The sequence below is a fragment of the Trichosurus vulpecula genome, chromosome 6 (genome assembly GCF_011100635.1).
Source record: "Trichosurus vulpecula isolate mTriVul1 chromosome 6, mTriVul1.pri, whole genome shotgun sequence".
Lineage (NCBI taxonomy): Eukaryota > Metazoa > Chordata > Mammalia > Diprotodontia > Phalangeridae > Trichosurus > Trichosurus vulpecula.
Genome location: NC_050578.1, coordinates 280,910,021 through 280,923,997, shown reverse-complemented (window position 1 = coordinate 280,923,997; position 13,977 = coordinate 280,910,021). Strand labels below are relative to the sequence as shown.

General features: G+C 57.2%; 1 protein-coding gene across 2 annotated transcripts in view; it reads right to left on the bottom strand.

Annotated features, from left to right (window-relative positions):
* Window positions 1–230: 230 nt before the first annotated feature.
* Window positions 231–13,977, bottom strand: part of NADSYN1 (NAD synthetase 1) — a 32,193-nt gene continuing 18,446 nt past the window's right edge. For both annotated transcript variants that reach the window (XM_036764179.1, XM_036764180.1), the window contains 9 exons: window positions 12,482–12,584; window positions 10,163–10,331; window positions 9,171–9,306; window positions 7,393–7,499; window positions 6,385–6,516; window positions 4,986–5,055; window positions 3,598–3,726; window positions 2,514–2,690; window positions 231–444 (listed from right to left, as the gene is read on the bottom strand). In XM_036764179.1, coding sequence (XP_036620074.1) covers window positions 391–444; window positions 2,514–2,690; window positions 3,598–3,726; window positions 4,986–5,055; window positions 6,385–6,516; window positions 7,393–7,499; window positions 9,171–9,306; window positions 10,163–10,331; window positions 12,482–12,584 — 1,077 coding nt within the window. In that variant the 3' untranslated portion in view covers window positions 231–390. The remainder of the gene's footprint in view (window positions 445–2,513; window positions 2,691–3,597; window positions 3,727–4,985; window positions 5,056–6,384; window positions 6,517–7,392; window positions 7,500–9,170; window positions 9,307–10,162; window positions 10,332–12,481; window positions 12,585–13,977) is intronic.

Genomic DNA, 13,977 nt, shown 5'->3' with positions numbered 1-13,977 from the left:
TTAGGTGCGTTCATGAAACACTGCTACATTAGCAACCTCCCGTCTCTCCTGTGCGCAGAGGCTCGGCTTCCCACGAAGGCGTCAGGCGCTTGCGGTTGGCCGAGAGAGCCCCCATTGCGTGGACCGGGGGGCCGCTTTCTTCCGGCATCCGTGAAGCGTTTAGCTCCTCCCCAAGGTTTGTGGGACCACCGGCCGTCCTCAGCCGCCAAGCAGGGGACGCCCGAGGCGGATTTCAGAAGAACGGCAAGCAAGGACTTTTATTTTAAACAGGTTTTGTAAAGAATCAGAACCTACAGACGCCGGGGCAGCCAGGCCCGGCTGTCATCTTAACAAGTGGTTCCAGAGGGAGCCCACGCACCTGGATCTCAGCCACGCCCCAGAGGCCGTCCATCAGACCAGGTCGTCAAAGTCCTGGTCCCCTTCGGCGCCCTCTAGCTTCATCACCTGCAAGAAGGCAGGAATGGAGGGGAGAAGGCGAGGAACAGGCAGCTCAGACCCCACGGGGCCGGGGCTCCTCACCGCCCCGGTGCAGTCTGGGGACGCCTCGGCCCGCGCCCCACATCCCCGACAACCTAGGGAGGGGGCCGCTGCAGGTGTGATCTACGCGCCCGTTTTAAAGATGAGCAAGCTGAGGCTCAGAGACCTGTCCGTGCTGGCGCAGCCGGGACATGTGTTAGACCCGTGGCCTCCTGGATGCTAGATCGAGGCCCCATGAACAAGTATGGTCGCTCCGCTCCAGTCCATCTGCTACACAGCCGACAAGATGATCTTGCTAAAAGGCGGATGCGACCACCTCACTCCCCTGCTCTAAAGCCGTGAGTGGCTCCCCATTCCGTCCAGGATCAGATCCTCCCTTCCCTGGCTCCCCCCTTGTGCCTTACCACCTATATCTCAGTGATACTTTCAAATGCTCTCCTGTCTTCTCTCTCTATTGAACAGTTGTGAGTTCAAACTCTCCTTCAGACACTTACTAATTATGGGGGGGGGGCTCTATTTCCTTATCTGTGAAATAACTAGGCCTGCCTTTCAGAGTGGGGGTGAGAACTAACGGGTAATATCTTTAAAGTTCTTTGTTAGAGAGCTAGCTAGTGTTCTCATATATGGGGAAATGAAACCCGGGCCTCCGGACCCCAAGGCTGACCTACACAGACATCCAGGAAAGCCCCTTGGCCCCCACAAGGTCTTGAGTCGCCCACTCTGGGGCCATCCCAGCCTGGTGCCAGGGCCAAGACTAAGGGGTGAGGAGGAAGAAGACCACCCTGGCAGCTCCCACCCTAGTGCCATGGCCAAGACTAAGGGGTGAGGAGGAAGAAGACCACCCTGGCAGCTCCCACCCTGGTGCCATGGCCAAGACTAAGGGGTGAGGAGGAAGAAGACCACCCTGGCAGCTCCTAGCCCAGTGACAGGGCCAAGACCCAGGGGCTGGGGGGAGGAGGAAGATGGCTCTGGCAGCTCCCAGACCGGTGCCAGGGCCAAGACTAAGGGGTGAGGAGGAAGAAGACCACCCTGGCAGCTCCCACCCTGGTGCCATGGCCAAGACTAAGGGGTGAGGAGGAAGAAGACCACCCTGGCAGCTCCCAGCCCGGTGCCAGGGCCAAGACTAAGGGGTGAGGAAGAAGACAACCTCCTTGCAGCTCCTAGCCCAGTGACAGGGCCAAGACCCAGGGGCTGGGGGGAGGAGGAGGATGGCCCTGGCAGCTCCCAGCCCAGTGCCAGGGCTAAGACTAGGGGGTGAGGAGGAAGAAGACCACCCTGGCAGCTCCCACCCTGGTGCCATGGCCAAGACTAAGGGGTGAGGAGGAAGAAGACCACCCTGGCAGCTCCTAGCCCAGTGACAGGGCCAAGACCCAGGGGCTGGGGAGAGGAGGAAGATGGCTCTGGCAGCTCCCAGCCCGGTGCCAGGGCCAAGACTAAGGGGTGAGGAAGAAGACGACCTCCCTGGCAGCTCCTAGCCCAGTGACAGGGCCAAGACCCAGGGGCTGGGGGGAGGAGGAAGATGGCCCTGGCAGCTCCCAGCCCAGTGCCAGGGCTAAGACTAGGGGGTGAGAAGGAAGAAGACTGCCGTGGCAGCTCCTAGCCTGGTGCCAGGGCCAAGACTAGGGGGTGGGGAGGAGCAAGTTGGCCCTGGCAGCTCCTGCATTCTTGGATGGGCTAGATGTCATCAACAGACAGAGACCCCAGTTCCCATGGGAGAGGGGTGCCAAGTTTCTTGCTGGGGAGAGGTCTGCTCAACTGAAAGCCAGTCTCAGAAGCTGAAAGCAGCTTTAACAGACTGACCCTGAGTGAAAAGTTACGTGTGCCCTGAAAGGCTGATATCAGCCCTTCTCTCAAGCTCCTTGTGAGCTTCAAAGAGATTCTGCCTGAAAGTTCCCTGGGAACCTCCAAGGGTCAGTGGTCATCAGCATTTACTCCCTGCCAGCATCCCCACAGACTGGGTCCAGTCTTCCTGGGAAAGCCACCTGGGAATGGCCCCGGGCTGTGTGCTGAGGCCCCACTGGGTCCTGGCGCCTCACCTGCTGGTCGATGCAGCGGAACTGCCAGGGCCAGTTGGCCTGGTACAGGAAAGGCCTCAGGTCGAACCTGTTGTCATCCGGGCTGTAGTTCTCTGCATGATAGGAGGGTGTGAGGGTGGTCATCTTGTGCCTGTTCAGCGAGTACATCCGGAAAAAGTGTTTCACCTTCTCGGCCACCTGGAGGACAAAGCACCAGGTGAGGGGGTTGCCTCCAGAGTCCAGACAACCAGCCATACAGTTTAACGTGAAGAGAATCATGAACTCAGGTTCACATTGTGCCCAAGGCTGGGAAAACATGTGGAAACAGTCTAGTCTGGGGTCTGGGCAGAAGCCTCCTGGCCCCAGACAGACCCAGGAAGGGCTGGGGTCTGTGACAAGTCTGAATTACCCGGGTCTTATTCTGTAGGGACATACTCTCTATAAAAGCATGTTTGAAGGGACTACCTTCCTGGAGGGCAGACCCCTCATATTTCTGTCTGTGCCTTGCATAAAATAGGTGCCTGATAAATGCCCAGTAGGATTAGAAGCAAATTAGGGTCCTTGAAAGTAGTGACGACGGTCTGACAATGGTCTACTAGCTACCTAGACCACTGTTACTACTACAAGAACCCCCAACTCCTGAGGCTCCCATCCCCCAAGCCAGACTCTGCTGGGCTTCCTGCACCCCAATCCCGCTTCCATCTGAAGGCCTCCCGGTGCAGAGGCGGGTTCCACTCTTGCCCCAGCCCTTCTGTTCCACTGAATCCACCTCAGAATGGGGCCCTCCCCACCCTGGTTCATTCCAGGGCCCTTCTCCATTCATTATTTCTTATTCAGCCCCTCTCGGGCTTGCTTTCTATAGAGGTGCACACAGCCTCCCTGTTAGATGGGAAGGTCTAAGCGGGCAGCCGCTGCCCTCAGGGCTGGGCAGGGGCCGAAAAAGGGAGATGGCCAGGAGAAGACCCCCAACACAAGGTGGGCCTCCTCTCTCCTGGCCCAAACACGTAAGCGCCTGAAGCCGGCGCTGATCCCAAGGGAGCTGAGGGGATGGTGACCCAGGGGTGCTCTGGCCATAGAGGGAGGGGTCCATGGGACGTGCGGCCACCTCTCTGGGGGTGCAGATCTCCTTCCACATGTTGATGAGTTTGCAGAACATGCTGTATGGCCCCGATTTCCCCATCTTCCTTAGTCTCCCAAAAACAGACAGCTCCTTGTACGTCATCCCCATGTCTTCCTGCAGAAACAAGGAGCCCCCAGAGTGTTAAGAGGTGGCTCATGCCAGGGAGAGCAGGGCCTGGACCTGACTCCCACCCTCACAAGCTGCCTGACCATCCCCACGCCCCCGATCTGGGCACAAGACAAAGCCGGAATTCTGCCAAGACCTGATCGGCCGTGACTCACAGCAAGGTGATGCCTCTGGGAAAACAAGAGGATGCTACAAGCCCCAGGTTTGAGCCCTGGTTGTGCCACTTCCTGGCTGTGACCCCTCAATGGCCTCATCTGTGAAACGGGGATACCGGCTGCACCGCTACCTTAGAGGCTCAAATGGGACAAGGGATGTCCCCAACAAGTGCTCAGGCCCCCTCAGGGAGACAAGGCCACTCTGTCTCTTAAATGGGAGCGCAGTGGGGAGTGACCACAGGGAGCAGCATGCTCAGGTGCTCCACTAGGGTGAAGGCTGACCTTGGCCAGAGCCCTAACGAAGCCCCAGGTGAGGCTGCCCAGGAGATGGGCAGTCAGACCATGTGGAGGAAGCGCTGACCATGGGGTCACCCCTTGAAGGACGAGCCAGTGAGGGAGGTTCAAGGGGGAGGAACAAAGGTGGGCGCCGGGAGGTCTCCAAAGCCAGAATGTCTCTTGTTCTGGTGGGTCCTGTGAGAGGAAGCTGGAAGGGAAGGAGGCCCCAGCACCCTCCCAGGTCATTCCCTGTCTTCTCCATGCCAACAGCATGGCTGTCCCCTGGAGCAGCCCATTTTCATGGAGCTTTCCTCACAGAGTATTATGGACCCATTTTATTGGTGGAGAAGCTGTCAGCGGGTTCAGCAATTTGTTCAGGGCCACAAGCCAGGAATGCAGACAAGGAGCGAGCGCTCATTCAGTGCCTACAATGTTACTGACGACAAGAACGTTTATAGCGTGTTTTAAGGTCTGACAAGGGCTCTATCTACAACCATCACCTTCCTGGATCCTCGCAATAACCCCGTAAGGTGGGTACTTATCCCCACTTGTCAGATAAGAAAGCTGAGGCAGTCGGCTTTTAAGCGGCATGCCCAGGATCACCCAGCTAGCTCCTAAGTGTCAGAGGCAGAATTCAAACGCAGGTCTCCCTGTCTCTAAGACCATCTCTGTACCAAACCCAGGCCTCTCCTGACTCCAAGCCAGCCCACCATCTGGCAGATGGTACTGGCTCTCTGAGGGCCCCCCCAGGCTCCTTGCAAACAGAGAGCCCCAGCAAGAGGAAGGGCCCCCGTCCAAGGTCTGCCAGCACAGTACCTCATCGGTCTGGACCACCTGTCCTTCGGCCAAGGGCTCCAGCTCCGCAGTGGCTGGGGCAGACACGATGCTGCAAAAGAAGGAGATGGGTGTGGTGTGAGTGGTCTCGGCTGCTTCATGTCTCTCACCTCTCTGGACAGTGGTGGGGGGTGGGGTCTACTCAAGACCCGAGCCGCCCCAAACCCTGAGCACAAATGAACAGGGAGCCCCCGGCCAAAGGCTCTTCCCAGCTGAGCCCCACTCAAAAAAAGCTTCCCAAGAGTCCCCCCTTTTCCTCCCAAGTCTAATCAACTCGATCCAACCGGCTTTGACCAAGCGCTACTGGGCCCTCAGACGCCTTGGGAGGACAAAATGGCCCCTGCCCTCCAGGTTCTCTGGGGGACAGGAAGTGAATGAATGCTACGTCTGTGTCAGGATTGAGGAAGGGGCTAGCAATCACGGAAGGCCTCCTGGAGGAGGTGACACCTCAGCTGAGCCCTGAAGGGAGGTCAGGACTCCAGGAGGCACAGGGGATGTGGTGGCTGAGGAGGGGAGCGGAGCTTGGCGGAGGGAGTTAACATCCCGTGAGCCAGATTTGGGGCCAGGAGGAGAGATGCGTCGTTTATCCTTGCAGGGGACGCTGGGATCGGGGGCAGCGGAGAGACCCCGGCCTCATCTGACCAATTCCGCCTGTGCCACGTGACCCCTTCCCCAGTTCGGGCCTCACTGCCCCTTGGCCAGACCGCTGGCTCCCTCCCTCCAGGCTCCACCAACAACCAAGTAACCTTCCTATGGCACAGGCCTGACCACATCTCCTCCCAAATAAAGAGTTTCCCGTGCCTCCCTATTACCATTAGGGTAAATGACAATTCCCTCCATTTTAGCATCTGAACCCTCTGAATCAGGCTCTGACTTCATTTGCTCTGGGTGCTGGCCAAACTGGACAGCCAGCACATCATTTCCGACCTCCTCGTCTTTGCCCAGTGCGTAGAAGGCCCTCCTCCTCCTCAAGCGCTCCTCCTGGAGTCCTAGCTTCTGTCAAGGCTCAGCTCAGGTGCCACACTCTCCACCAGATCCTTCCTGATCCCCCCAGGTGTTAGGACCCGTCCCCAGTAACACTCTGAACTGCACTGAACTCAATATGGAAGGGGGTCATGTGAACTTCCTATCTAAGGGGCGTGCCCCCCCAATACATCCCATCCTAAGTGGCCGGATGAAGGTACGGACGTCTTCCAAATTTAATTTAACCTAGGGAATGCACCTTGTATACAGTAAGTGCTCACTAACCACTTCTGACTATTCAGTGTCAGGGGCTTAAGATTACGGAGGGCCTTGAATGCCAGGCTCAGGGGTGGGCATTTCATGTGGAGGGGCTCCAGCTCAGGAGTGTGTGGAAGGCCTGGGCTCGGCCCTCACTCACTTTCGCAGGGAGATGAGATGGAAGCGCTCTATGCAGTACTGGATGAAAGTCCTGAGGTCGGTCTTGCTGATGCCCCCGATGGGGTTGATGTCTGCGCTGGAGCAGTCGTACTTGGTCAGGTAACCCCGAAGGCTGAAAGGAAAGAAAGCCTCATTTCAGACAAGGTGGGGGTGGGGAGGCCACAGGCCTGGGAGGCTTCAGGGTGTCAGAACCCTGACCAGGGAGCCCCGGGGCCGGCTCTACCAGGATGGGGGGAGAAGGGCCGGTGCCAGCTCTGCCAGGACAGGGGGAGAAGCGTCTCGAGCCCAGGCCAGTGCCGGCTCTGCCAGGACGGGGGGAGAAGGGCCCATGCCGGCTCTGCCAGGACAGGGGGAGAAGGGCTGGTGCCAGCTCTGCCAGGACAGGGGGAGAAGCGTCTCCAGCCCAGGGAGCCCAGGCCAGTGCCGGCTCTGCCAGGACGGGGGGAGAAGGGCCCGTGCCGGCTCTGCCAGGACAGGGGGAGAAGGGCCGGTGCCGGCTCTGCCAGGACAGGGGGAGAAGGGCCGGTGCCGGCTCTGCCAGGACGGGGGGAGAAGGGCCGGTGCCGGCTCTGCCAGGACGGGGGGAGAAGCATCTCCAGCCCAGGGAGCCCAGGCCAGTGCCGGCTCTGCCAGGACAGGGGGAGAAGGGCCCGTGCCGGCTCTGCCAGGACAGGGGGAGAAGGGCCCATGCCGGCTCTGCCAGGACAGGGGGAGAAGGGCTGGTGCCGGCTCTGCCAGGACGGGGGGAGAAGGGCGGTGCCGGCTCTGCCAGGACAGGGGGAGAAGTGTCTCCAGCCCAGGGAGCCTGGGCCCGTGCCGGCTCTGCCAGGATGGGGGGAGAAGGGCCGGTGCTGGCTCTGTCAGGATAGGGGGAGAAGCCTTCCCCCAGCCTGCTTCTCCTCCACGCCTCAGAGAGAGTCCAGCATCCTCCCATAGACCCTGGCCCATCGCTCCCACGCCAGCAGATCGCTGACACTCGGGCACGTACCTCTCATCTACATTGGTGGAGCCGAGCACCAGGAGTCCCCCTCGCAGCCCCCGGGACCAGAAGCTGAGCTGAGCGAAGAGGTAGGCAAAGACCATCCTGACCCTCGCCTACAAGATAAGGCAAAGTTAGGGGGAACCAGCGGCCTGGTCTCCTTGAGCACCTATAAGAAAGCAGGGCCCCGTTCAGAAAGGGTGGGGGGTGGATAGCCCCCAGAAGGCCTCCGGAGGCACCTTGTGCCATGCCGGCCCAGCGGCTGCCCCACCGGGTGTCTGCGGGCCGCCTGGAAAGCAAAGAAACGAGGGGCTGTGGGAGAAGAGCAGACAGGGGCACTACGCTGCCAATGTCTTAGTGGCGCCCCCTCCTCTCCTCTGGTGCTGCCCCGCTCCGGGTGGCCTGAGCGGGGAGGGTCCGATGACCGCTCATGAGCCCTCAGGGGCTCTGAGGTCTCCTCCATCGCCCCCAACATCGGGTCTGGAAGCCAGCGTTAACTGCTATCTAGGAAGCCCAGAATAATGATGGGACGTTCTCCCTCCTGTCAGTCAGTCAATAAACCCGCCTCCTCTCTGCCCACTGATGACCCAGCTGAAAGCTCACCTCCAGGGAACCCTTCCTGATTATCACCTCCATTTATCCTGCCTGCAGCGCCTGGTTATCAGTCAATCGATAAGCACTTATTAAGCGCCTACTATGTGCCGGGCACTGTGCTTGCTGAACGTTGTATTCGATTTGTGTCTCCAGCACTTAGCACAGAGCTTGGCACACAGTAGGTGCTTACTAGGTGTTGACTGACTGTCAGTAAACTGCCTCCCCCATCAGACTGTGAGCTCCTTGAGAGCAGGAAATATCTTTGACCTGGTTTTTGTACACCTATCAATAGGCACGGGGCCTGGCACACAGTAGATGCTCAATAAATGTTGATTTAATATCATCACCTCCTGTTTCTCTGATCGCTGGAGACTCACAAAGTCCTTTCTTTACACCAACCCCACCAAACAGGCCGAAGGGACCCAAGGTGGCATGGAGCATCCCCAGGGCCCTCGTGTGGACAAAGCGAGCGCCTTTGGGCCAAGTAGAAGGCAGCGTGGGCTCGGGCACCACGCCCCGCGTCCGTAGGAAGCTGAGACCAGCTTCCCAAAGAAGGGGAGGGGCTTGCCCCCAAAACATCAGCCAACAGGCACCATAGCAACGGCGATGAAGTGTCCGAACTGCCAACGAGGGTGACAAATGGCAAATCCGTGGAGCGCTTTCCAGGCCGCATCTCATCTGAACCCCAAAGCAATCCAGCAAGCCTCCATTAAGCGCCTGCTGTATGCCAGACACCCCGATAGCCGCGGGGACAAAGACAAAAAGACGGAACAATATCAGGGCGTGCTGTGAGCTCCTTTTGTTTGTTTGTTTTTTGGCAGAGCAATTGGGGTAAAGTGACTTGCCCAACGGTCACACAGCTAGTTACATGTGTCAAGTGTCTGAGGCCGCATTTGAACTCAGGTCCTCCTGACTCCAGGGCCAGTGTTCTCCTCTCTGTGCCACCTAGCTGCCCCCCTGCTGTGAGCTAATTTTACAGATGAAGAAGCTGAGGTTCAGACTGGCCCACCATCACAAGGCTAGAAAAAGTCAGAACCCAGAACCAGTCAGAGCTTGCTGACTCTGAGGGCAGCCAGCAAGGCCCCTGGGGAAGCCCCATCTGGAGCATGGCAGGCCTCCCACCAGCCTGGCGCCCCCGCTGGAAGGAGCCCGGGAAGCCAGCAGCCAGTCCCCCCTGCCCCGGCAGGACCCACCTGCACATTCTGCATGGCCAGGTCCTCGCGGCTGCTTCCTCCGTGGACCAAGAATTGCGGCATCTTGCCGGTCACTATGCGGAAGATCTCCACTATGGCCTTAACGACCCCGTCTATGTTGAGATTGATGTGGTAGCTGCAGAGGAGGGGGCCGCGTTAGTGAGCACGTACTGACGGCCGATGGTCCAGTCAAACGCCCTCTCTTCAAAGAGCCAAGTGGATGGGAGCAGAGAGGACGGGGCCAGAGGCCTCACACCAAGAAACACCACCACCAGAACATGGCCCAAAGAGCTGCCCCCAAAGCAGACGCCCCGCAGTGGAGCAATCGGCAGCCCAAGACGTCCTCCAACGGGCCGAGGGTCCGAGGAGGCCCAGAGGACAGGAGGGGGGCTTGTCCAAGGTCCAGCCCCTACATGGCGCTGCTGCTGCTGTTGCTGGCTGGGGACGCAGCCTGGGAAGGAAGGCTGGGGAAATCCAAACTAGCCAAACACCCTGAGACGATTGGGGGAAATGGCTCAGAAAGACCAGAAGATGCAAAGGGGCAGGAGGAAAGACTGGAGGAAATGGTTAAAACATAAAGTATCTCAGGAAACCTCATGAGAACAACCAGCAGCCGCCTGAGTGCGAGCGAAAACAGCTAAAAACAGGCAGAGAACTGAAAACCAAAACCCCCCTGCATGCCCGAGCCGCTGAGCGCCATTACCCAGGAAGCCCCCGAGGCCAGAGCGCCTCGGCTTGCGCGGGCGGTAATGCAGAAAACCAAGCAAGATTCACCTGCCGGTCCCAGGCCCCAAACTGTAGCTGTTTCAAATGAGAAGACTGGGGCTGGCAGGCCCAACTGACTCAGCCAGAGCCACCCAGAGTCAGGCCAATGAGGTTTAGGGAAGGGCGGTGCCCTGGGAGCCAGGAGGGATCCCAGGAACAGAAGGAGGGGCTGAAAAAGTGGCCCCCCACCCACCCCAGCCCCGAGCCCCCACGGAAGCTGCCGTTACCTCCCGATCTGCTCGGCCAGCTCCTTGGCCCTGTTGGCGGTGTCCTGGGAGGAGTTCTGCGTGGCCATGTAGCACGTGGTCAGCAACTGGCCACACAGCTTCTGGGGGTCCTGGGGGACGACGTCATCGCGGTTCAAGATCCTCCGGATGTCAGCCAGCACCTCCTTATCTGGAAAGAGCCCAGACTGAAGCGGCCCTAGCCTCACTCACTCACTCATGCGCGCGTGCAAGCGCATGGTCACACACGCATGCACACAAATCACAAACACATAATCACATACCTGCGATCACAATCACAAATACACACTCATGCATGCATACACACAATCACAACACAGACACATGCATATACATCTACACAATCACATACATACACACACATAATCACAACACAAACACACACAGTCATACGTACACGCACACTCACAGACATACACACACGTATAACCAACTCACAAACGTAATACACACACCTACACGTTTACAGTCTCACACACACACGCTTACACAGACTCACACATGCTATCACACACACACACTCCACAGCTGACGCACAGATGCTCAGAGGCCCCATCTCCCGGCTCCCCCCGCCCCCAGCCCCCCTGGGTTCCTGATTCCTCTGCCGAGGGATCGATGCCAGCACTCATGAAGCTCGGGGGGGGGGGCTTGGAGTTTGGCCCCAGGGTGGGCTAAGCTGGGCAGATTCGTTCCAAGTTGGCCCCACCAAGGTCATGGTAGCCAGAGGCACAGCGGACAGAGCTGGACCTGGAGTCAGGAAGATTCGAGTTCAAATCCAGCCACAGAGGCTTGTTTAGCAAATGACCCTGGACATCTGTGAAATGGAGATTATCACGGCGTCCGCCTCCCAGGGAGGCTGTTGTGGGGTTGAAATGAGAGGCATGGCCATTTCTGAGGACGCCGAGGTCACAGAAAGCCTCCGCAGGACTGAAGGCTAAGAATGGGACGGATTTTTTCACCTGTGTCACTGAAGATTAAAAACAAACCTGCAGCCACCTGTGAGGCTGAGCCAGCTGAGGCTGGGACTGAGCAGTCACAGAGCCTGGCTTTGTTTTACAGAAGGGGTAAACTGAGGGCCGGTGGGGGCAGGGAGCATGCTCTTCCCAAGCCTGATGAGGGGCAGCCAGGGCAGGATGGGAGGCCGTGTGCTGCTGAGCCAACATCCCCCAGCTCTGGCAACCCACTCCTGAATTGTGATGCTGGTCTCATGCCCAAAGTGCTTGAGGCAAAGTCGGGAAGTTGTGGGGAAGAGAACCAGGGGTCCTAAGACCTGGGTGCAAGTCTGACTCACCTGTCTCGGTGTGCCCCTCTGTGAAATGGGCATGAGGAGCCCGGCCCGCCCCAAGGGGTCTTTGTGGGTGCCCGGCCCCATCTCCCCAGGGTCTTGACAAGCACCCCCCTTCTCCCCTCTGCCTCTAGGAATCCTGAGCTCCCTGCAAGGGTCCTTCCAGGCACCAGCTCCCTGTAAGGCCATTCCCAATGGACTGGTAGCCCCCACTCCCTCTGAAACGGCTCCCTCCTGACTGTGTCCTCTCAGCAAAGCTGAAGCTTCCTGAGGGCAGGGACCATCTCATCCAGTCTCTGCACATCCAGCCGTGCCTGGCACACAATGGGTGACCATGGATTAGGCACCTACTACGTGCCAGGCAAAGACACCAGTTGAGACCAGCTGGGGGACTTAATTTGGGTGTATTTAGGCTGACAGATAAACAGCACCAAGACCTTTGGGGAGGAAATGTGCCAGCAGCCGGTGCCGAGGACGGCTTCGTCGAGCAGGGAGCACGTGGCTGAGCCTCCTGGACGAGGAGTCGTCGGGGGCAGGATGTGCAAAGTCCCAGAGGCGGGAGAGTAAGAGCTAACCTGGATGTGAAGGTCTGCGAAGCACTTTACACATCCGTGTCCCGGCCATGACAACAGCCCCGTGTTGCTATTGAGTCATTTTCAGTCCTGGCTGACTCTGTGACCCCATTCAGGGTTTTCTTGGCAAAGATACTGGAGGGGTTTGCTGTTTCCTTCTCCAACTCATTTTACAGAGGAAACTGAGGCAGACACGGTGAAGTGACTTGCCCAGGGTCACTCAGCTAGGAAGTGTCTGAGGCTGGAGCTGAAGTCGGGGACAGGAGTCTTCCTGATGCCAAGCCCAAAGCTCTGTGGCACCCCCCAGCTGCCCTGGTAATTGCCTTGTAGGCTGGGAGCTATTATCATCCCCATTTTAGAGACACCGAGGCAGAGCTGAGAGCCGCCCCCACCCCCGACTCAGGAGCGGCCCCCAGGAGAGCCCTCAGCATCCTCGCCACTTACTTCCGTTACTCACGGCTTGGCAGACCAGGCGGCACATGGAGTACACCATGCAGGCCGTCGCCGAGCTGTCCACTCCACCACTGAGGGGGAGGAAAAATCCGGCCTTGAAAGAGCAAATCCAAGAAGAGCGTGAGAAAAGCATCTGGAAGCAAGCGCCACTCTTCCGAGCGAAGTGCACGCGGACATCAGGATTCCCACCCAGGGATCCCCGGCACAGTTGCCCGAAAGGGACACAGGCGTTCTGCCTCGCGGGGCAGACACTGTCCCCTTGCCCCTTGCCCCCACCCAAGCTCGCAATGGTCTCTGAAGGGCCAAGGAGAAGGAGGGAGATGCCCTGGGATGGAGGACAGTCCGTTCCCTGGCTTTCCAAAGAGGAAGACGCTGGTGTTGCCATCTCTAGGCAGGTATGCATTTTAATTCCTGGCAAATTTCAAAAACATTTTATGTTATTATTTTTAAAGTCATTTTTATTTTTTTCATTAACTACTTCCCAGTTATATGTAAAAAAAACCAAAAACCAACTCATTAAAAAATTTTTTTTGATTTCCAAATTTTCTTCCTTTCTTCCATCCCTCCCCTGTCTTTGAGAAGGTGAGCAGTTTGATACTGATCATACGTGTGAAGTCACACAAAACATCTCCATATTAGTCATGTTGTGAAAGAAAACACACACACAAAGCACCCAAAAATAAGGAAAATGAAGCAAGCCTGCTCTGACCTTCGCGCAGAGCCCGTGAGTTCTTTCTCTGGGCGCGGACAGCGTTTTTCATCATGGGCCCTTCAGAAATGTCTTGGATCACTGTACGACTGAGAATAGCCAAGTCATTCACCACTGACCATCATGACGATACTGTTGTCACTCTGGACAATGTTCTCCTGGTTCTGCTCCCCCTACTTGGCATGGGTTTACGTAAGTCTTCCCAGGTTTTTCAGAAGTCAGCCTGCTCATCGCTGCTCATAGCAACATCCCATCACAATCACAGACCACAACTTGTTCAGCCATTCTCCAGTGGATAGGCATCCCCTCAATGTCCAATTTCTTGCCACAACAAAAAAGATGCTTTAATATTTTTGTACAAATGGGTCCCTTTCCCTTTTCTTTAATCTCTTTGGGATAGATACGTTGTATTGCTATTGCTAGGCCAAAGGGTGAGCAGTTTTTATAGCCCTGTGAGCGTAGAGAACAGATTATATTAAAAGGTTGGTTAGTGAATGTGCAGAAAAGGAAGCAGTGATCACAGGGAGCCATAACGGGCTGCTTGACTGTGAAAGGCTCGGCTCTTCCCAGTAACACAATGATCCATGATAAATTCGAAGGACTCACAAAGGGAAATGCTATCCACATCCAGGTAAAAAACTGACATCAGGACTCTGAATGCAGATCAAAGCATATTCTTTCCACTTATTTTCTTCTTTCTCATGTTTTTTTTTCCCCTTTTCATCTGTTTCTACTTTCGCAACTGTGGCTAATATGGGAAATATGTTTTACATGATAG